The following is a 23,473-nucleotide window of genomic DNA, read 5'->3' as shown; positions in this document are numbered from 1 at the left end:
GAGCACGAAGGCAACCCTGTGATCCGCCATTGTTGTTGTTGTTGTTGTTGGCAAAACACATCAGCAATGACGCGGGTGGTGAGCAGGAGAGGTGGGGGAGAGGCGGGGCTTTGGTGTCATCGTTATCAGGAAATGATCGTATAGGACAGTGGTCTGCAACCTTTTTGACCAAAAGAGCCATTTCGCTCCTTTTTCCCAAAAAATTGTTTGTCTGGAGCCGCAAAACATATTTCATAGTTTTTTATTGTTATATCAGACAAAAACTACAGTTTTTTTGCATTTATTAGGCTATGTATTACATGATATAAAACTGTTAACCTCTAATAAGAAACAAATAACTTTTATAAAGAGAATTAAAAATAATACACAGGCCTACTTTAAAATAAATTAAACACAGCACTTGGGGAGTCCTCTGCACATTTGAAGGGAAAAAAAATATTATTAAAATGGGCCCACTTTGAAATAAATAAAACATATAGCTGCACCCTAAAAAGAGTTAAAGGTAGGGTAGGTAAGAATGGAGAAACCATCTCGAGTGCGCTAGAATTTGAAAATACACAACCGGAAAAAATATGCCTCTTCCTTCAGACTTTCTCACAGAGCCCCTCCTCCAACACACACGAACGCGCATATGACCAATGAGGACACGACATAAGTTTGTGCCCAGATGGAAGGCTGACAGGCAGGTAGGCCATCCAATTACTTTAGCCGGGCCGGCTCAGATGCTTTTTACAGCGCTACGGCTTCCAGAGATAAATTTTTGTATGTATTTATTGTCAAAGCATTTAATATATTCATTGCTAAGAGCATTCCATGGAATATAACAAAAAGTGTTTTCTGAAATAAATTACATACCCCATTGAATTATGACTGACGATAATCAGCTGTCTTCCTCTCCCTTGTTGTTCCTCGATACGTAAAGGCTGCACCACCGTTGACAACTTCTCTCTACATATCAGATATACCGGTAAACCAGCATCGTTTGCTGTGAAAGCAGACAACTCTGTCCACGCAGAATTAAATCCTGTGTTCCTCCGGTACTTTTTCTTTGATTTATCCATAGTTCGCTCATCAAGCCGGGGGTCAGGTTATTCGCCTCCAAGAAAAGGCGCTCGCGCGGGACCGGAGCAGGATGTGACGCATATTTTTAGTTGACCTAATTAAAACCGTTTTGTTTTTTATTTATGTGTCACAGTATCACCCTCAAAATACAACATACGAAACATTATTTCAACCATCCAACAAAATATAAATAGTCCTAACAAATACTTTTATTTTATTTCCTTCTTATTTTGTCCAAGCTCAAGGGAGCCAGAGCAGAGGGCTTAAAGGGCCGCATGCGGCCCGTTGGGCCGCGGGTTGCCGACCCCTGTATAGGATGTACACCCGGAGCAGTTTGGCCCCCCAGAGCGTTTCGTCCGCAGATCTACCCACCTTGGGAGCCGTTATCGTTTGAGGGTTCCGTTTCCGTGGTTCCGTGATGGCCTCGTGTAGACGAACCGTCCATACGATAGAGAACTGTAGCGGATACAACCCGTTTCGTCTCCGTGTAAACGTGGCAATCAATGTACCCCTTGATGCGGATCAACTTACCCCTTAGATGGGGCAAGTTAATCCAATCGTTTTTGAGAGGTCATATTTTCATGGCCCTTGATAGATGCATTGTTTTGATTTTGATTGACAGAAGACATGCTGAAGTAAAGGTTGTTGTTGTCATTTGACTTCTATCAAATGTTTCCTTGCCTGGAGGAACACATAACTACAGATTGGCTCATCTTACCCCACTCTCCCCTATGTTATAATCTTTGGCACAATGTCCGAGTATAATACAATTCTATATGCATTACAGCACAGCAGAATATGTTCCTCGGGTTGCACTATACAACAATTCAAAGTGCACCGTGACTTATCAGAGGAACATCTGCTGTAGTGAGCAACAGTGTGTAGTTCACTGGGAGGCCTCAGAGTCACACTGAAACTTACGTCAGTCCATAGCTGCTCCTTAAAATAACCTTTTCCCTTCCATCACAGCAATGCAACGTTACATCAGTCAGCGTCACACCCTGCAGTCACACACACAACCTTTCACACACAGAGGCTGAAACAAGACTCTGCTGGGCCCTTTCCGCCATTATCTGTAGGAGCAGTTTTATCATCCTGTCATAAAGTAGTGTTTATTCAAGCGTCCTTTATATTGTCCATCAGACTTCATCAGTGCTGCCTGTGTGTTGGATGTAGGCGTGCATGTGACCTCATAACGTTTAGATCAGTGGTTCTCAACTGGTGGGTCGCGACACACTATTGGGTCGCGACCCGTATCGAGTGGGTGGCAGATGTGTGAGGTGAAGAAAAATTAATAAATAATAATAATTCTTTCAATTTTTTTTTTTTTTGTGGAAAAAGTCAACTTTTATTTTGAAGGCCCGATGTTCTAACGCTGTGCATGCAGTAGGCGTTGGAGTGGAAGTACCCGAGACCATAAACGGTTTTGAAAACTTCTGTCACGTAGTAATCATCTTCTCAATAAAACATCTTTGCTGATGTTTTTTCGAGTCTTCTGGCCAATCAGAATCAAGATTGTAGCCGGAGTCCCCACGGAGAATACTTAGCGGTAGAACTCTTCTTTATACATCCATGGGTACAACTTCAGATAAAAATGACCACGTAATGAATATGACCCCCGGTTTGATGATTGACAGGTCACAGAACAATGGGGGGCTATCTACCCTTACCCAGAATTTAAAGTAATTCACACAGACTATCTCCTCTTTGCTTTTCTCTCTGTGTGGAGCATCAAGTTCAGCTGTCAGAAACTAAGTGACAAACAAACAATGGCAACATATTATTAATATGTCGGGTAGTAATAGATTTATATATTTTCTTCTCAGAGTGTACCAAGAATGCGTAGTTATATGTTAGTATTTCTAAAATAGGGAGAATCCCCCCAGACCCCCCTGCTGGGGTTGGGTTTTCAGCATGTCACGTTTTTCACATGTGGTGGATTTGCAGGATTGGCTCCAGGTCTGCCTTTTTATTTTAAAAGCATACTTTTATTTCATTACATTTCATTTTATTTGTCCCGCTCATGGTACGCATACCCAAATGTACAATAATTGCCAACAAATCATGTCCTCTATAAACTACGGTGGCCCTGAAGTGCAAGACACCACAGCATTTCACAAAACACAACAGCATTTCACAAAACACCGCAGCATTTCAGATTGGACGGAAAGGTTATTCCTTAGGGAGGAACACTTCTTGTTTGTGATTGGACAGAGATAGCCATAGAAGCACTGCTGTGATTGGTTGTTTTTGCTGCCAGTCAAGAAATGACGCTTCGCGATTGGCCCAACACATCAGCCGTTAGCTGTTAGCACACACTCAGAGCTCACAGCTTCCTCATATCTGTTCAGAAACTGTTCAACATATACAAAACTCAGACTGTCTATGTCATGGCTAATACAGTCGCGGCTTTATTTAATGTCTGTATTATGTTGTTGTGAGTGTGGACGGAGCAGCTACAGGTTAGTTTAGCCTGATGGATCCGATTCCGATAGGATTTACTGGAGATACGGCCCCGCCCCCTCTCCAGCGTCTTGTTTGAATGACAGGAGTAAACACAGAGTTAAGGCTTTATTAATTCATGTTTTTTTAAGGGGCGTATCTCCATGTAAATACTTTGGTAGACCACCCAATATTCGCATCGCTCTAATCGCTCGAGTTTCACCGCGGCTGTCAGCTGTGTTTGCTCCTGACATTCAAACAAGACGCGCTGGAGAGGGGGCGGGGCGTATCTCCATGTAAATCCTATGGGAGATACCAACTACAACAACATGAACATATTTTACCGTGATTAAATTGTAATACACGTTTCTAAATTATGCCGACGTAACAACATACTGATACCGGTTAGTAAAAACCATGAATTAATGCTTTGACAAGTCTGCAGACAGACGGCAGAGAAACACCTTTTAGAATGCTTGTTCCCTGAATGGAGCTTGGCTAAGCTAACGCTATATATGCTCCGACCGTCCACACTCACAACAACGGCCTACAGACATAAATAAACCAGCGACTGTATTCTCCATGACACAGACAGTCTGTGGTTTGTACTTGTTTAACTTTTGTCTAGTTTCTGAACAGATCGTATCTGTCCCCGGCTGTTTGAAGAGCAAGCATGTGAAACAAAAGACAGCATTTACCTGTTTGCATCCAGCTAGCCATGTGAGAAGCCTTGTTGATACGTTTTGGTCCTTTTTCACGAGCTTGCTGTGATATATAAAAATCGGGTTGGTCCGGTCCAAGGTCTTTAAGTATCAATTTATCTCCCAAACTTCTCCTTTCAAAAGGATTGGAGAGTAGCTCTTGGGCGGACCGAGGTTCCGGCGACTCCACCTGCACACCATTCTCATCCAAATACTGCGTCACCTTGGTCACTCACGAGTCTAAAAAAACAACTCACGTCAACGCACGTAAGCAACATGGGCGCCAACGTGAGCGCCCACGCTGTTTCGCTCGGGGGCTCTGCCCGGTAAGGATAAACTAATGCCATGGGCAAGGCCAGGCAGGAAACATGTGACTTATCAGTAACTTTAGACATCGTAACACAATTTTAAACGAGATTGTATTGTAGATTATACTTTTTTTTAATTTAATATATATCTTTTTTTAATTTTGTATCTGGCAAGAGGTGGGGCGGCGCCCCTATGGGCCGGCCGCCACTGCTGTCAATGCAAGGAAGCTGCACTGTCCGTGGTCCTGAACTACAAATGATAAATGTAACATTTCAGCATTGAAAATAAATAATAATAATAAAATAAATAATAAATGTGCTATTATAAATATTTTTGCCGACTTAAAAATTAGTGAGATACATGTGCCTGTCGGGTTGCGCAGATCTTTTTAATCCTTGGTGGCACTGAGGAGAGGGCCACTCGCAAGTCCTGTTCAACAGAGAGCCGTGCCCTCCTGTTGTTCATGTAAACCAGATAGAGAACGCCAACTCACCCAGGCAGGAAGTGGGAAAAAGAAGAAGTTGCTCAATCGCGTGGTGGGAGATGCTTGGGTACTCCGATGCAGAAGCCAACCAAAACTGATCCAGTGGGAGCTCACTAAATTTGAGTTTCAGTGTGCGGTCCTCACGGAGCTCTGCGCACCTCCTCTCTCTCTTTCATAGTGAGCTTTTCTGTTGAGGATTCCTGGTGGAATGGGTCTCGGATCCAGTCATAGTCCTCGATGTCAGCCACACGTGGAAAATAGCGCTCAAAACCTCTCTTTTAAGGTCTGAATGTGTTCGGCATATACAGCGCGCTCCCTAGCTGCTGATGCCAGCGGGAACATGTCCATGGAGCCCTGTTCCAAAGCCTCGCGCCACAGGAGAAGTTTTCCCATAAACCCCAGAATCTTGTCTGTGGATGATAAATGTTTTCATTCCTGCCCTGAAGCTTGGCGTTTAAACTCATTGAGATGCCCAAATATGTCTGCGAGGTAAGCCAGCCTGGCGCACCACCTCTCATCCGCGAGCTTGTCTTTATGTGGGACAGCGTGTTCACGTGCAAACTCCAAAAGCTCTTCCCGAAGCTCATAAAGACGGGATAGGACTTCCTCCCCCGTGACAGCCAACGTACCTCTGTGTGGAGGATCAGGCTTTGGGGTGGTCGGCTCCCATCTCGGCCGCCCAGCTGGGAGAAGAGGCGAGATTGCAGGGGCCTTGATTTGATGAAATTCACCATCTGCACAGCCTGATTCAGCAGCTCAGTCGACTCCGGGGGCATGGTGTTGGCAACTAATGCCTCTCGATGCGAAATGCAGTGGTTTGTCACGATATGTGGGTGTTGTGCTCTCACCTTGGCAATACATCCTTTCACTCTCCCCGTCATGCTTGCCGCACCATCTGTTGCAAAGACCGACGCACATATTCCAGGTCAGACTGTTCTCTTTTAAATAGTTATTAGTTACCCTGAATATTTCTTCTTCCGTAGTATGGCTTTCCATTTCTTTGCAGAAGAAAAACGTCTCTTTGATAGAGTCAGCATCAACATATCTGACATTTGCCAGAAGTTGGGCAGCCCCACTTATGTCAGTGGATTCGTCTATTTGTAGGGAAAATCTGCCGCTCGCCTGCAGTTTTTCTCTGTCAATGTTGCTCAATGTCTTCTGACATGTCGTCGATGCTTCTTTTAATTGTATTATCAGACGACGGCACTTTGGATAGCTCATTTGCGGCATCTGGACCCAGCATGATACCTACATTTTTTTTGCAAGCTGGGAGGATGAGTGTCTCCGCTATTGTGTGAGGTTTCTTCTGCTTTGCAATGAGCTCCGCTAGCATGTAACTAGCCTCCATTGCCTTTCAGACACTTTCACACAATCCAACAAACGGTCTTGCTGCCTCTGGTTCAGATCCCGCGCTCTTTTGAAGTAGGGCCAAGTTTCTCTGGACATGGAAGGGATGTTTGGTTTCCAAGTGCCTCTTCAGCTTGCTTGGAACCATGTTCGCATTAGCTAACTTCTCCCGACAGACGACGCACTCGGGCTGAGGATCGTTGACATCCCCGGTCCAACTGAAGCCATAAGACAGGTACTTTCATGATACTGTCTGCTGACAGTTTGGTGGGTTGTCGGCAGTCTCTGCCCTGGTGGTTGGTGGTTTTCCTCGGCACAGAAAGCGCTCCATTTTCCCTCTTGCGTGTTTCTCTGTTTTAATGTTGTCCTTCAGCCGTTGATGTGTCACGGTCCCACCTGTGCAACTGCGTTAACAGCGAAATATGGGGTTCTGTGAGGATTTTTTTTTAAAGAATTGTTTTTAGGCATAGAGTTTGCCTCTGTATTATGAAATGAGTGCATACAAAGTACTGATATAGTAAATAAAAAAATTATTATTTTGTGTAGTGTATATTGCAATAATAACATAATGGTTGTCACAAAATCCCACGGCACACCTGGACTTGCCTCACGGCACAGCCGTTTGGGAACCACTGGTCTAATCAACCGCCAGGTTTTAAAGACAGCCGGTTTGTGCCGCGAGCCCTGTTGCCTAATAACCGACAGGCTATGAGGCAACCGCTTATGTCATCCGGAGGAGAGCTCTCCTGAACCGGGGGAACAGGGAGATCTCATTAGGCGGCTGCCTTTCCGATGATCTCCGGGAGTTCCTGGAGAATACCGCCTATACGGCAGAGCCGAGATGGCGGATAGTGCCGGCAGCCGAACCTATAGGCTCGGCTTGCCGGGCTGACACCGGGCCCCGCCCTGTCTCCCCCGTCCGGAGGAGAGGGAGGATGGGGCCGGGGGGAACCACATGGTGATCCGTGAATGGAGGGGAAGGAGTCGCCTGACTGCTGCCCGCCACTCGGATCCAATAATCAAGGGCTTGGCCAACCACCCCCGGCCGCAGCCGCGAGAGCGTTTCGCTCTCTGCTGTCTGTGGGCCAGAGGGAGAACGGACACAATGAGTGCACGACACCTGGGGATTGAGAGCCGCGTTTGCGTGCTCCATCCCCGGCAGGACTCACCTGTATCGTCTGTGTAAAGCCACTTCCTCCTCCTGGAGCGAGCCAGCCACAGCCGGTCGTAATTCATATGTCGGCTAACCCCGAGCCCCGCCCTGTCTCCCCCGTCGGAGGAGAGGGAGAATGGGGCCAGGGGGAAAGGTTTGCTTTCTAGTAAAACAGCTCTGAAAAGAGCTTGTGCCTGTACAGTGCTTCTGCAACGGAGTGCTGAAGAAAAGTGGGAGCAGTTGGACGGGCCATCTTCCTATTTATACGGAAGTGAGGCCGGAGGTGGGGCCCACGTCATAGGTGGGGGGCGTGGGATTAAGTCTGTCAGTGCTGCACACGTGCAGTGGGATTACCCAATAGCGATAGCCTTAGAGGGCGAAGCCTCATACGAAATAGAACAGACATCACATCAAAGACATCAAAAACATTTAGCAATGCAGGACCAGAGTACATATAGACTTATTCACATTCTGCTTCATATAGTCCCATCTTTCTTCATTTATACAATTTCTTTAATTGAAAAATACAAATACAATTCTTTAGATCCTTTTGTTGAGAATTCTACAATTGTATACCAACCACCGAAATACACATTTGCTTAAGGATGCTTAAAGTTTAATTTCCTTCTGTGGTCTTCCTTGTCTGATCCAAAAACAAACAACTGTTGTAAATATGCTGGTAACATTCTGCTTGTTGCCCTGTGCATTACTGATGATGTCTGCAGCTCAGCTATGTCTTTGAGTTTCAAGAGTCCTGACTTAAAAACAGTCTGTTGGTGTGTTCTCTTGAGTCAGCTTTATGAATTATTCGTACTGCCCTTTTCTGTAATATTGACAATGGCTTTATGTTGCTCATACAGTATACGTGTTGCCCCACACTTCTATACAATAAATGAAAAATGGCAAAATAAGTGAACAGTACAACATCCTCAATTGCCTTGTAATCTAGCAAATACTTTGCCTTGTTTAGAACAGAAATATTCCTAGACACTTTGGTTTAACATGTATGTGTGATTTCCATGTCATGTTTTCATCCAGCGTCACACCTAAGAATCGAAATTCAGAAACCCTTTCAATAAAAACTCCATCAATGGACAGTGAAATGTTTTCATCTTTTTTTCTATTAGCAAAAACCATAAACTTCGTTTTATTCAAATTTAGGGTTAACTTATTTTCATCAAACCATCTTTTAAGTTTGATCATTTCATGTCCAATACACTTTGCTTTAAGTCATCTCCTGAACAAAATACATTTGTGTCGTCTGCAAACAACACAAATTGCAATAATGTTGACGTTTAACATATGTCATTGATGTACAAAATAAAAAGTTTAGGCCCTAAAACCGAGCCCTGCGGGACACCACATTCTATGTTCATACACTCCGATTTACTACCAGCAAATTCTACATATTGTTGTCTGTTATCTAAATAACTTTTTAACCAATCTAGAACTACTCCTCTCACACCGTATCTATGAATAATTTAGAAATTAATAGGTAATGGTCTATGGTGTCAGATGCCTTTTTTAAGTCAATAAATACACCTATTGTGTATTTCTTTCTTTCTATAGCTGATGTAATTTATTCTGTTATTTTCATTAAAGCTAAAGCTGTAGATCGATTTTTCCTAAATCCATACTGACTCTCACTCAATAAAATTATCAATTTTCTGGACAAACAATTTCTCAAGGACCTTTGAAAATTGTGAAAGCAAGGACACTGGTCTGTAGTTAATAAATTGGCTTTTGTCCCCTGTTTTAAAAAGTGGGATAACTTTAGCTATTTTCATGCTATCTGGAAAACTACTTTAGTTCTGTGAAGGGATATAAGGGATATAAGGGATGTACTTCACTTTAATTAATATTGTATGCTGTAAAGCGTATATATTACAGCATGATTTTCTGTGGAACAGATTTGAGTGGTTCAAAATGTTGGGTCGCGATTTATTGACCAAGGAAAAAGTGGGTCCCGAGGCCTGACCAGTTGAGAACCACTGGTTTAGATCATGAACCTGACATGTTTAAAGGAATGGTCCACTCATTAGATAATTAATCAAAACTTCAGTATTTAGTGAAACATTATGTTTAAACCATACCCTGAAGAAATCAGCGATATTCCCCGGTAAATAATGATTTTATAGCTCTTTTTTATCAAAACCTGTATATTCCGTCTGGCCGCCGCCATTTTTGCCATTTTCAGTAGTCACGTGATGGTCGTGACGTCATCCATGCGTTCACTTTGTCAACACACGGAAACATGGCGGAGTATTTGAGTTCGGACTCGTCAGCAGAGGAAGAAGTTTTGACCAATGTGAAGAGATTGGATGGGGGAATCAGTATGACAATACGACACCCTCTGTCCTAAGACCCTCACATCGTACAAGGAAACACTTCCGAAGAAAACCCCCAGTTTAAAGGGAACATGGGAGAAACCTCAGGGAGAGCAACAGAGGAGGGATCCCTCTCCCAGGACGGACAGACGTTCAATAGATGCCGTGTGTAAATTGAAAAGATAATCCATTTGCAACATAGGTAGTCCAAATGTTTGGAAATGCATGTGTGTATAATAGGAAGATGATATAAGATACTATATGTATGCATGTAGTACCACCCTTGCTAGCGATTCCCTCTCTAGTTTAGCATACTCAGCTTCGTTGTCCCTGGCCATAGAATCACGATTTTATGGAGCCGGAAAAACTGGGGGGAAATACACACTAGCCGGTACTACGCTATATGGAAAGGCCACCAAAAACTGTCCTGGCCTGGACGTTAAAACGGGGCTAGCCGCTGCAATGGAAATGCGCTATAACATACCTTATTCTTACTCCGAGCACTACTTCTGCTCCTCCGTCGCTTCACACTTGCAGAGGGCGATTTCTCTACTGGCCGAACTGGTGTCCTGGTCGGTGATGACACCAGATTGATTGATTGATTGATTGAAAAGTTTATTAACAGCTTGTATATTGGGTACAGTACAGTACAGCTCAAAAAATCCAATTGTTAAGGGGATGCAGACCAGAGAAAGACTTTCGTCTTGTTTACATCAGGGTCCCCCATTTCCAATTCATCATATCAAGACCGATGGTACTGCATCTCCATTGAGTAATGGTTGTTCTTTAAATCCCATGTTATGTTTTTATCATACTCTCAGAGTAGTCGTCCGGAAATTTGAAATGTTCGCTGCCTACATGAGCCTGTAAATCTCTCGGTTCGGGCCGGCCACATTTCGCTAGCCACTGCCTCCGAATGTACTTCTTACGCTTACCTTTTGGCAACAGATGGAACCGAGCATTCCGTGGATTGTTCCTATCAGAATTGTGGCAATGTTTCGCGATACAGTGAGGCATATTTGAAGAGAGAAACTACAGTAAATAACATGGAGATCAACGTGTCTTCGAAAACCAAACGCATGGTTTACGTCACGTCCGGAAAATGGCGGCGCCCACAGTGTTGATGTTATTTCGGTATATAATCAGTTTAAAATCACTGATAATGTCGTCGGATTAAAAAAAAAAAAAAAAGACTGGCAGAGACTGGTCTGTTTTATCGGATGATAATTATTTAAAAATGAGTGTCATGAGCATACCATTCCTTTAATGTGTCAGTAATTATGTTAGGAAACGATAGTTACGTCTGCAACTACGGTTCTATGAGTCCCGGATGAAAGGAACAGATCCTCTGACGACACCGGCAGATATAGCCGGTGTCACGTGGGTCACAGGTGACTTTGTTGTTATTGATACTCGAGCTGCGCATGCGCGCGATGGACATATCCGGTGCTAAAGCACCACCTCTGATGGTCAGTAGGGACGAAATAGAACAGACACATACACACAAGTACTATACTTGTAACATTTTGTAACATTTTGAGAGACTTGCACTTTACTTGAGTATTTGCATTTTATGCTTCTTTGTACTTCTACTTCACTACAATTCAGAGGTAAATGGTGTACTTTTACTCCACTACATTTTTAAATACATTTCACAGATGTGGATGAATGATGTGAAATATAACCAAGTGTTGAATCAGACTTCAGTTCCACCTGGAGTAAATCCACCAGCTACCCTGCAGTCTACAAAGTACTTCAGACCAGCTGCACCTTCACCAGCTTTGAGAACACTTTCATGATCAATCATTATAAAACACATCATATATATTACTCTGAAATGGACCAATCTGCACAATGACTACTTTAAGTATATTTTGATGCTAATACCTTCACACTTTTACTTGAGTAACATTTTGAATGCAGGACCTTTACTGTAACAGAGTACCTATAATAATACATGACTTCATAATATCTTGTTATCAATCTGAAATCAATGCAGTGCCTCTGATGTGTAGAGGAGTAGAAGTATAGAATAGCAGGAAAGGGAAATACTCAAGTGAAGTACAAATACCTCAAACTTGTACTTAAGTTATGTCATACCATTAAGTTATTTAGCTACATTGCACCATTACATATAACATAATATTCTAAAGTAGGCTGTTGTGCAGAATGAGTACTTTTACTCTTTTTGTGCATGTGGTTGCTAATGCTTTTGTACTTATTACTTTTACATAACATTTTGAATGCACGACTTTTACTTGAGTATTTCTACACTTATGTGTTACTACTTTTAACTTAAGTATGATATGTAAATACTTGCCTGCATGTCTCTGATTTATCATGATCACATATTGTCACATGACCTCTCTTCCATGAAGTCTCAGTTCTGGTTGTGTAACTGAAGGCCAGCCTCTTCTCGTGACCATGACTCAGCACTTCCTGAGGGGATTGCCTGCCTTACACGATGAGCCTGTGACATCATCACACCCTGCTCCTGGGAGATCACCTGCGCGCGTGTGTGAGACACAGTTGGATAAGAAAAGGGAGCGTGGGGGCGGGGTGAAGCAGTTCAGACCGGCTTGCACAACACATCGCATGCCAGTGCCTCTTTAACGAACCATTTTCCAAGTCATGTGCTCTGCAGCCAGCCACACACATCCTGGGGGCAGTCAGCCAGTGGTCCACAGAAACACTGATGGTACCACGCCGCCTCAATTAAAGAATGATATTATTCATATTTAGAGCACTGCTACACAAGACTCAAGACTGCATTTACCCAAGGAGGGTACTTCGTGAGATACTTTTTGCATTTCATGCTACTTTGTACTTTCACTCCACTCCATGTATTTAACACCTTTAGTTACTTCACAGATGTGGATGAATGATGTGAAATATAACCAAGTGTTGAATCAGACTTCAGTTCCACCTGGAGTAAATCCACCAGCTACCCTGCAGTCTACAAAGTACTTCAGACCAGCTGCACCTTCACCAGCTCTGAGAACACTTTAATGATCAATCATTATAAAACATATCATATATATTATTCTGAAATGCACCAATCTGCACAACGACTACTTTTACTGTCGCTACTTTCACTATATTTTGATGAGAATACTTTTATACTTTGACTTGAGGAACATTTTGATTGCAGGTCTTTTACTTGTCTATTCCTACACTCTGCTACTTCTACTTGTGTACAAGATCTGAGTACTCTATGTGGAATACAGGTATTGTGTCTGTCTTTGTGTGCAGCTGATGTCACACGCTCTTGTTTTAGGAAGTCAGCTGGTGAAACGCACTGACCTGTCCAACAAATCAGTGCGAGTCGGTGAAAAGGGAACCTGTGTGGATGAGTGAGCGAGTTTCTGCTGAGCGAGCAGAAGCACGTGCAGAGGATTATTGTTCTCACCAGCTCAGAGACGGCCCCGGGGCCACAGAGGCCAGCGTGACCCCTCTGATCCGCACGTGACTCCTCTTCACAGCCGTCAAAGGCCACAACAGCTGGGCGTTTACTAACATTTCCAGAAATGGAACAAAAAGGAGAACAGTTCTGGATTCCAAAAAAGAAATACTTTTTTATTGACAGCAATACATATGTATTCAGATTTTGCAAAGTAAAAAAAAGGAACATAAATACATTTAAATATCATTAGAAATAACTTATATTGTAAGAAAATAATTATTTGTACTTGTGCCAATAAAACAGCTGGCATAGGAAGTACACACAATGTCTTCACTGGATGTGGAGCCCTTCCCTTTTCTTTTTTTAAATAGGACAATAGCAACGTCAACATTTACTATTTGAATGAAATAAGTGAAATTGCATAAAAAGGTCCAGTGTTTCAACAAGTGCTTTGTTTCTGCAGAGAGGCCTCGTCCACTCCACAGACCCTCCTCTCTCTGACTCGGATCAGAGGCTTCACCACACAGACATGATAGGCTCCTCGAGGACAGGAAGTGTCCGTGCTGTTTGAAACGTCCACCTCATGACGCCACAAGTGCTTCCCCGTCTCGTCTTCAAGGCTGACAGAAGCAGCTCCAAACAGTCCATCCCCGGCTTTTTCTTCTTCTTTTAAATACATCCCATATCGACGCCAGAGTCTCTTTCTTCTTCTTGCCCCATCAGCAGTGCTTTGGAATTTGATCTCTGGGTGGCAATGTGTCCATCAGGGCTCACACCACGCTTACTGTGCAGATACAAGTCCTTCCTCAGGGTGTCCACGCTCAAAGTTCATCGCTCGGGCAGGTTGATGATGGGAACCCACTGGTCCATGCAGCGGCTCTCCCTGCAGAACCGGTTCACTTTGGTCAGAGCAGGGTCCTTCCATGATGTCGAATGAGGGCTCTGAAAATATGAAAGAAGAGAAAGATAAATAATCTGCATTCAGTGTGCAGAGTTGACTTTTTGGTCCATGGCTTGGGAATGTTTTATTTGACCAGCCTCTCAATACATAACCATTGGCTGTTGAGTGATGCACATCTACTTTCAATTTGCATTTATGAAATGTTCATGGCAACGGTAACAAACAGAGTGCGCGCGCGCGCGCGTGCGTGCGTGCGTGTGTGTGTGTGTGTGTGGGTGGATATTAAAGGTATTCCACTCTGCTGAAATTCCTAAGAAGGCATATGAGAGAGGAGTCATGTACTTGTTTATCACACCAACAAGTACAGGCACATTCTTCTTTGAGTGTCGTACACTTGACTTACTTAACCCCTTGTATTAAATCATTACAGCATGTATTCAGACATGTGGACTGAAACTTACAGTGACGAGGACGCAGTGCAGGTCCATAGGTTCCCCCCCGCTCTGTTTTCCTCCTCCACCCAACATTTCTGCCAGGCGCCGGGTGTTGTTGACTCTCAGAATGTTGATGTCGTTCTCGCAGCAGAACGCTTGTATGAGGGTGAAGTGGATCTGCAGGGCCACATCTTTCACCTCGTCATCATCAGTGGCCAGGATGCACAGAACCACATTATCAGGGTCCCTGGAGAGCAAAGGAGGAGACAATTAGTCTATTTGGATTTAAACAAAGCACAGGATAAGTACTATTGTACATAAGCACAGTAGTTTTTAGTGAGGGATCTGTGGTGCCTGTCAATGGGTGATTAACATTGTAACCTTGTACTTACACATTGAGGGACTTGGCAGCCTCATACACTCCGACAGTGATGCAGCCCTGCGGTAAGGCAGAGGCGAGGACCTCTTCCAAAGCTTTCGCCACTGAATCCATTCTGCAACACACAAACAAGGTCAGGACCACTCAGATTATTTACTCAAGTAAAAGTATACTGCAGTGTAAAGAGTATGCAGCAGAACTTTCAATGATCTTGCTTATCTGAAGTGAATAATTATGTCAGCACTGTTCTTGTTGTCCTTAGTTTGAATCGTTATGCTTTATTGCACTTATTGTACGTCACTTTGGATAAAAGCGTCAGCTAAGTAAAAGTCTTGCATTCAAAATTGTAATTAGGTAAAAGTAAAAAAGTATTGGCATAATACAATACTTTAAGTACCAAAAGTAAAAGTATGCGTTATGCAAAATGGTCATTTTAAGCACCACATATTTTTAAATGATTCTATTACATTTATTCAAATTGTTGATGCATTAATGTATTTCACACTGCAATGGTGCACTTAGCAAAAGTGGGATTTATTTGAATTACTTTATACACAATATACAAATAACACCACTGTAGGACATCGTTAAACCATACCACTAACACTTTCCTACGTCATTATGCCCTAGCTAACGTTCAGTTAGCTTCACTGCTAGCTAACCACCCGGCGTCGTCTCAAACTGACAGATGTGCACGGGTTGGTTTCGCCACGTAAAAAGTGAATTGTTGTCACTTTAACAGTTAATATAGTTTTGACAGGTGTGGGAAACTAAACCGGCATATTCAATGTCGTGTCATGTCAACTTTTCTGATACTTATATTATTTTTAACAGCATTGTGTTAGCTAGTGAGTGAGTGCAAAGTGTCTCGCGACATGTTCTCATCAGAAGACCAGTTAGCTAACCTATCTGCCACAACGACAATGTCAAGTAGTTGTTAACAAATAAATATCTTTGAAGTCACTTTTATCGTGCATTAATATATTAAATGCATGTAATGCTGCTGCAGACAACCAATATGATGGCAAAATCAGCGTAGCAGGTCGGTAGCAGTAAGCATGCACCGATGTTTTAAAGAATAAATGACATATCATTTACCTTTCTTGAGAGTAATCCCCACTTAGTTCCTCAAATGTCATGTTGTACATATAATCCAAATCCACGCAAGAGCAGAGAGAGTGTAGTCTCTAGTACTGGCGAGTTATCCTGGTATCTTCTCGACTAAACACACACTTTATCTGTAGTTCACTATGCTGCAACTGAGGGATAAAACTGGCAACTCCACATTAAAACTGTCCGGGACAATGCAAGTCAGGAGAGAACATTTGCAAAACTGCGATGATTGGTCGTATGCTAATCATTGGGCGTGCCCTCGAGTGTGATTGGTTGGTCACACAGCAACAGGCGCGTGTGTCTCCAACCGGGTAACCACCGTAACTGCAGCTGTCTGCTGACTGCTGGCCTCTCACATTTTTGGACTAACATTAAAATACACTTTTCAGTAGCCGGGCTGCAAAACTCATCTACTCGTGGAGCCATTCACAGCTGTTGATTTCCCTAGTGAACTCCTAACTTCCCCAAAACTTTGCACAAAAACACACAAGTATCTTGACTACAAACATATTTCTTCCAATCTAAGAACAACCTGAACATAAACAGGACTCCACATTGTATACCCCAAAGTGAATACATATCTACTTTAACTGAATGAATAAGAACTCACCCTCGCTGCAGGACAGGACAAGACAGGTTTCGGGACCACTGCATGGCAACGGGACGCTCCTGAGGAATTCTGCTCTCTGATTGGTCCTCTGTAGAGGGTGCGAAAACCCACTGAAACTGCGCGCGAGATCCAAAGGACTGGCGCGAGAAAGACAGGACCTTGGAGCGAACCACGACCAAACTACTGTGACTCACCGGACATACTCTGCTTGGGACTATTTAAAACTAGGGCAGTATCATTCCTGGCTACCACCTTTCCCACTAAACCAATTATATCTGTGGGGGTTCCAGAAATCATAAGTCCTATCGTCCCACAGAATAAATGGTATATGAATTAACAAAGAAGCACACGTTAAACAAATCAATTAAGTACACATCCAAGTTGAAAAGATAAATTGCATTATAAAATAGACATGCGAAAGTAATGAAGTATCAGCTAGTTATAGCTGTGGTTAATTGTAATCTTTGTAAAAGCACTTGATACCATATATTATCATTAATTCTTACTAAAGTTATAGCAATCTTTGTTTACATTTGATAACTTTAGAGAAGTTAAAATTACACGGTTATTCATATGTCCAGAGCTGTAGGTCAATGGGTCATATGAGCACGAATATGTATATAATATAATATTTAAAATAGGATTATTCAACTCATAAACATCCTTAGAATTAGACAGGTGGGAACCGTGATACTTTCAAAAAAGCGAATTGCTTAATCGTTTACACTCTTGAGTTAATGGTATGAAGAAAGGCAATTCATGCAGGATGACTCAGAAGTGAAATGGAGCCGTGCTGGATGTTATGGGATGTCCTGCTGCCCCCTGGTGGCTGCAGGCAGGCAGCACTCACGGACAAAAGGCTGCACATTAGAACTCGGGAGGGTTCTACCAGGTTCTACACATGGACAAAATAAAGTGTACTTTGGCTCCACCGGTACATGGTAACCTTTTTAACATACATGAAAAGGTTGGGAGTGTGTACTCTTCCTCACCCACTCCTTTTCTTTTCTAACTGAATTAGAGTACAGTGTGCTTAAGTCAACTGTAACCTGTGCATTACGTTTACAATTGACTGATGGAAGTTTAAACTATCTTATACTGTTTAGAGTTTGTTAATAATGATAATATCAGCACTGTTATTATTTATTTATATTTACTCTATTTTCATTATTATTATTATTATTATTATTATTATTATTATTATTTTGATCTATTTGTCTTTTTTGTTACTGTTTTTATTATTATTATTTGTATGAGATATTTCAACTCTTAGTTTGTTTATTATTTAAATGTTTTATACTATGACTGCTTTCTTGTTCTGTACAGGGGAAGGAAACATGCACACTCTTGTATTTAGTTTGTTATACTTTTTGTATTTCAAAGTTGCTATATTGTTTAAGTAAACTATACTGTTGTAGAATTCTGAGGTCTTTTTACAAGACACCACGGGCACCAGATCTTTTCTATCTAGAGATTTGGGGCTATTTCATGTCTTCTTTCAGAAGTAGAAAAGTACACATCAAAAATACATATTTATGTGTTTATTTTGTCTAACTTGGTTTAGACAAAATGTTAGCATTAGATAATGCCTCATTTGCATATTTACACATGTATTTTCCGAAAACTTGTAAAGTTACTGTTTCCCCAGGTAGGGGGACATTGTATAGTGTTTATCTCTGTATTTATGAACCTCATACCTGTATCATATTTTTGACAAAGGGATTCTGCACACTTACATTTGTTAAGTTCTTTGAGTTTACCTGAGTACAAATATAAGTTCAGTGGCAGAGGAGATCTGTTATATTGTCCAATGCTTACCAGGATACTGGTGTTTGCAGTGAGAACCAGCAGGAGGCCACAGAGAGTTGGCTTCCCAGTAATACCATTGAAGATTTGGTCGTGCCAGACCTCTCTCATAGGGGAGGCACAACCCAAATATGGCAGGCCTAGCCCTATTATTCCAGATGAACCTACAACACATGCTTTTCATTTGTGCAAACAAGTTAGTAGGGGACTAAGAGGAATGGACTGAACATCTGAAAACTTGTAAGACAAGAAATAATAGTCTTAACGAAAGTACTCCACTGGGGAAGTTTCATGATGATATATATCTTTCACATTTGTTACCCATTCACCAATATATTTAATAAGTTAAAACCATTAAGTGTTACGTTGTGGTATGCTAAAAGGATAAGACATTTTATAAACATGTTCTTCTTTTGTTTTCAGGTGTTCCCGAAGAACACTTTGTTGCCTGTATACCTTTTGTGAATCAGCTATTCTTAATATTCAAATGAAAAGATATAATAATAATTCACATGTACACAACATTATGACATCCATTATAAAAGCAAAAGCTCCTTTTGTTCATGCCACTATACATCGTATAACAATTCAAACTTATTGATTTTCCAAAACATGACCTGATTACCTAAAGCTTCCAATTCATAATTTCTATGTTATGATTTATTTAAAACAATATATTTAATAAGCCCTTCTCCAAATGATTATGGAGGTAATAAATCCAACATCAACATACAGTATTCAGTTGTGGTTATTTTGTTTCATAATCTCTAATATATTAAACACTATGTCCTCAAGTGTTCCACCGACCATTTGCCCGCAACTAAATCCCAAGGTGGTATACATTTCAAATGTAAACTATAATAGCTTTTCCTCTGTACGACGTTCATGGGGCTAGATGGGAAGAACGCATGTGTGAACTAAGACATTTGATAACCGTCTTAGCTGCTCAGAGTCTGGAGTGCTCACCATGACACCATGGAACTGCAGTAGACACTGTGCTGCATTCACAGACCCATGGTGGTCTCAGGGGGAAATGCAACGACTCCTGCAGCTTTTCAAAAGACAGTCGAGCGGTTTGGTTTGAATATCTGTTGGAAATGAGGAACAAGTGATTTACTGGCTAGAGAGTTGTTAGTTAGTTAGTAATTGAACGTAGAATGGTCTGACCCATTCTCAGACGTGGTATCATTGCACCACTAGCACTAGACATTTGCTTTTAGCAGCCTTGTCAATGACGTGATGATAAGTTAAAGCTCTAACATACATGTTTCAAAGTAATTACACATACAGGGGGCCCCAAGATTTGAACTGTAGTCAAGGACTATATTAAACCTATGTCTTCAGATGCGTATTAATAACCTGGGAAATTACTGTATTGATAAAAATGGTTTATCAATGTGGCACAGCTCAGAGCAATACACACCATTTCAATCAGGAGAGACTTCAGTTTCTGCTTAAAGAACATTTATTGACACTTATTCCACATGATGTAAATGTTGATAATCTTTGGCGATTAAACCCCGATCCTGATATCGTATATCTTAAAGGTCTATTGGGCTATTACCCGTCCCCTTGTGTGTTATGAAGCTTTGTATGCATGTAAACGGTCTGCAGAGTCACAAACCCACAAAGTACACCCTGTAGGGAGTAAAGCTCTAACACAGAGAAGGCCTGTCTATGCTGCCCCAGAACGCCTCGCTGGAGGTGCGGGGGGGGGGGGGTGCAGGTGCTAGTGGAGCCTCGCAGATGGGGGGTGCAGCCCCCTCAGCACCCCCCCTTCCCACGTCCACGCAGATCCCACGCAGCAACCAGGAAATGACACCAGCAGTGCTACTGCTGTTGCTAACGCCATTATAACACATAATGACTGATGTTCAGCTGTAACGGTGGTGGACTCATTAGAACAGAGTGGGCGAGCTGACCAATCAGAGCACAGTGGGCTCACAGGGAGGGGGAGGGGGGGAGGAGCTCCAACAAGCCGTGTAGGACAGAGAGTGAATACACAGACTATACAGAGATGCTGTGAGAAACCAATGTGAGTTTGGAACATTGAACAATATAAATCTATTCTAGTAGACCTCAACAATGGAACTATGATCAGTAGAAATGGCCATGTCATGTCAAATGCAGCCGTGAGTATAATAGGAAAACCCCAGGGGATGTAGACACTGGTGGTGATGCTGAAGATCTGGATTGATGAGGAGGTGGGATGAAGATCTGGATTGATGAGGAGGTGGGATGAAGAGGAGGAGTGATGAGGTCTTTGGATTAGCTCTCCTGGCACTGGACATGATGACAGGGCTGGATGAGGGGGAGGCGGGCCGCAGCATGAACACCTGACATCACAGCTGACTTCAGGAGAGAGGAGAACCATTTTAAAGTTTGACTGCAGCACGATGATTGGCTGCTGGAGATTGAGCTGAAATGTAATTGGTTAAAAGAGAACACCCATGATGAGCTGATAAATGCAAATCAAGTGATCATAGTTTATAGAACAATGGAAAATAAATGTCTTCTTTTTTTGACAGAAAGCGGAGGATGAGAGAAAATACATATTTATCACTACATATAATGAGTATCCGAACTAAGCCATCTGCTGCATATCACCTAAGAATAGTCATTTAGTGAAACATTTGCATATTTCAAGGATTTGACATATGGATAGAAATGCATCAAATCACTTTTGCTTTATTTACCGATACAAATATACACAAGGGAGAATGGGCTCAGTTGGTCCATCTTCCCATTATTCCTCAAGGACTCTGGTCTTGGCAGAAACAATGACCTTGTGAATTGTCCTTGTTCCCAACAGACTTTTCCACCGTAGGAACTAATAAAAGATGTTGTGCATACATTGCCAACAGTTTGTGCTTATTTTAGGAGTGTACGGAGCTCACTTGAGAAACACATCATACTTTAAATCATAACATCATCAGTTTTGAAAATCAATGACTGGTTGCTACAAGCCCTTCGAGGCAAATGTCTGACATTGTGCGAGTACAACTAACCAAAAAACTGTAACCATTCGTTTTATAGTTTTATTACTGCATCCAGATCGTCCAGGGAAAACACATCTTACTCCTTAAAATAAAGTAAGAATAAAAGCCAATAGTGTTTGGTAAGAGGAAATGAAAGGGACATGGAAGTAGGGGAACCAGAATCTGTCAACATGAAGATAAAACATGCACAATGTGCTTAATAGAACAAACTGGATCATTATGGCAGAATTACCTGTTGTGTTCAGGACCAGCAGGGTCAGCAGGTTTAATTGTATCTCATGTTAACAAAAAAGTAAAATAACATTGTCAAATCTCCTACAGTCAAGAAATAAGTCAGTATCAGAGCCTAACGGCCCGTCCACACAGCGGCGTGCGTTGACGCTTCACCATTCACTTTGAATGGGGTGACGTCACTTTTAGCCGAAATGCATCGTGGGAAGCGACGCGGAGCGTAGCTGGCGTGGCTCGCTGCAAAAGTTGAGCAATGTTCAACTTTTGACGCCAATCGAATCATATGCCAGTACAAGCTCTAGCCAATCACGCTGCTTGTGTGTCAATAATAAACCTTGTCATCTTGTGACAGTCTTTGAATGAGCTGGAGCCAGTAAACAGTGTTTTGGAAGCTTTGGGAATAGCAGTGGAATAGTCAGATCTGATTGAAATGATAACGTGGTTCAGATATGTCCAAAAAAGCCCCCTTAATTCCTGTGTTTAGATTTGATCACAGTTTATAGATAGTCAAACTTGGTCTTAAGGCCAAGTCATAGAATTGTAATATTATCTTTAGCTTTTCTTTTCATCTTATCAATAGTGGATTTGCGGGTTGTAATCACGTCAGTAGGGTCTTATCTTTGATTTTAGAAATGCTGAGATCATAATTATTCATTATGAATAAATGTACAATAGACTGTTATTAGCTGTCATAATTCACAGTAGAGAGAAGAAGGGTGGACCAAGACCACTACTCAGTACTGCCCCACAAAGGCTTGATCTCTGAGCTAATGACATTTGTCGTGTTGTTGATAAAGCAAGCGAAGCTGCAGAAAGACCACAGTTTTCAGGAAATAGGGACAGAATTCTGTTGTATGCTGTGAAAAGCTTTGCTTGAATTGTAATAACATGGATATTAGTTTCTTTTGATCATAGCTAAGGTTGTGGGTTGTTAGGTTCCTGCTTTGGAGTCAGATTTGGGTCAATATTCTAGCGCGCAAAACAAGCTACTCACGAGTGGAAAATGTGCTTTTACACGCGCATGAAATGACGCCCGCTCGCGAGAGAGACACCACGCCGTTATCATGATTCTGATTGGCCAGAAGACATTATCAAAGATGTTCTATTGAGAAGACGATCACTACGTGACAAAAGTTTTCAGAACCGTTTCTGGTCTTCGGTATTTCCAGACAAGTGGCTGCTGAAATCAATCTTACTAACTGCTGTCTGTGCAATTTACTCCACGAGTTGGCGGACTTTATTTTGCTTACTTTAACATCATTGTTCATGGTGGGGCTAAGCCATTTCTTGGTATGGGTGTAGCCTACCCCAGCCATACCCTGGCACTGCCACTGGTGGGATGTATGGGGCGGGCCATTCTGCGCATGCGTTAAATGCGTTAAATATTTTAACGCAATTAATTAAAAAAATTAATTACCGCCGTTAACGCGATAATTTTGACAGCATTAATATATATATATCTTAATGAATTTTATATAAAACAATATATTTTTGAGTGGGCTGTATCTGTCGAAAACTGCTGTCTGCTTTATGCACCTCCCTTACGAAATGAACTATAAATGAATTATAGTATTACTATAAGAGTTGTATAGTGTCCTTTAGTAAGTTTTTATTTTTCACCAGCTATTGTATTACTATAGTTTTTTCTGTAGTGCCATTTTATTAGCTATAGCCCTATAATATTTATGCATCTAGATCTTTGTAGTATTCCTATATTATTTTAAATAGTATAACTATAGTATAATATATAGTGTTTCTGTAGTTGTTTTTTG

The 23,473-nt window shown here is 41.9% G+C and overlaps 1 protein-coding gene across 1 annotated transcript; it reads right to left on the bottom strand.

Moving 5' to 3' along the window:
* Positions 1 to 13,373: 13,373 nt before the first annotated feature.
* gadd45aa (growth arrest and DNA-damage-inducible, alpha, a) lies at positions 13,374 to 16,250 on the bottom strand. Its single transcript, XM_034105445.2, has 4 exons — positions 16,041 to 16,250; positions 14,956 to 15,057; positions 14,591 to 14,810; positions 13,374 to 14,170 (listed from the first exon to the last, which is right to left on the bottom strand). Exons 1-4 carry the CDS (start codon positions 16,088 to 16,090, stop codon positions 14,057 to 14,059), a joined length of 486 nt encoding a protein of 161 aa, XP_033961336.1. The 5' UTR covers positions 16,091 to 16,250; the 3' UTR covers positions 13,374 to 14,056.
* Between the last annotated feature and the right edge of the window lie 7,223 nt (positions 16,251 to 23,473).

Source organism: Pseudochaenichthys georgianus, chromosome 17 (genome assembly GCF_902827115.2).
Source record: "Pseudochaenichthys georgianus chromosome 17, fPseGeo1.2, whole genome shotgun sequence".
NCBI lineage: Eukaryota > Metazoa > Chordata > Actinopteri > Perciformes > Channichthyidae > Pseudochaenichthys > Pseudochaenichthys georgianus.
The sequence above is the reverse complement of the archived record's forward strand: the minus strand, read 5'-3'. Positions and strand labels throughout refer to the sequence as shown.

Bases quoted from the DNA above. Each gene is read 5' to 3' on its own strand.
- gadd45aa (XM_034105445.2), bottom strand. From the start codon at position 16,090: ATGTACAACATGACATTTGAGGAACTAAGTGGGGATTACTCTCAAGAA. The intron at 15,058-16,040 runs GTAAATGATATG...TGTGTGTTGCAG, and splicing joins GGGGATTACTCTCAAGAAAG to AATGGATTCAGTGGCGAAAG. The intron at 14,171-14,590 runs GTAAGTTTCAGT...TCATATTTTCAG, and splicing joins TGCACTGCGTCCTCGTCACT to AGCCCTCATTCGACATCATG.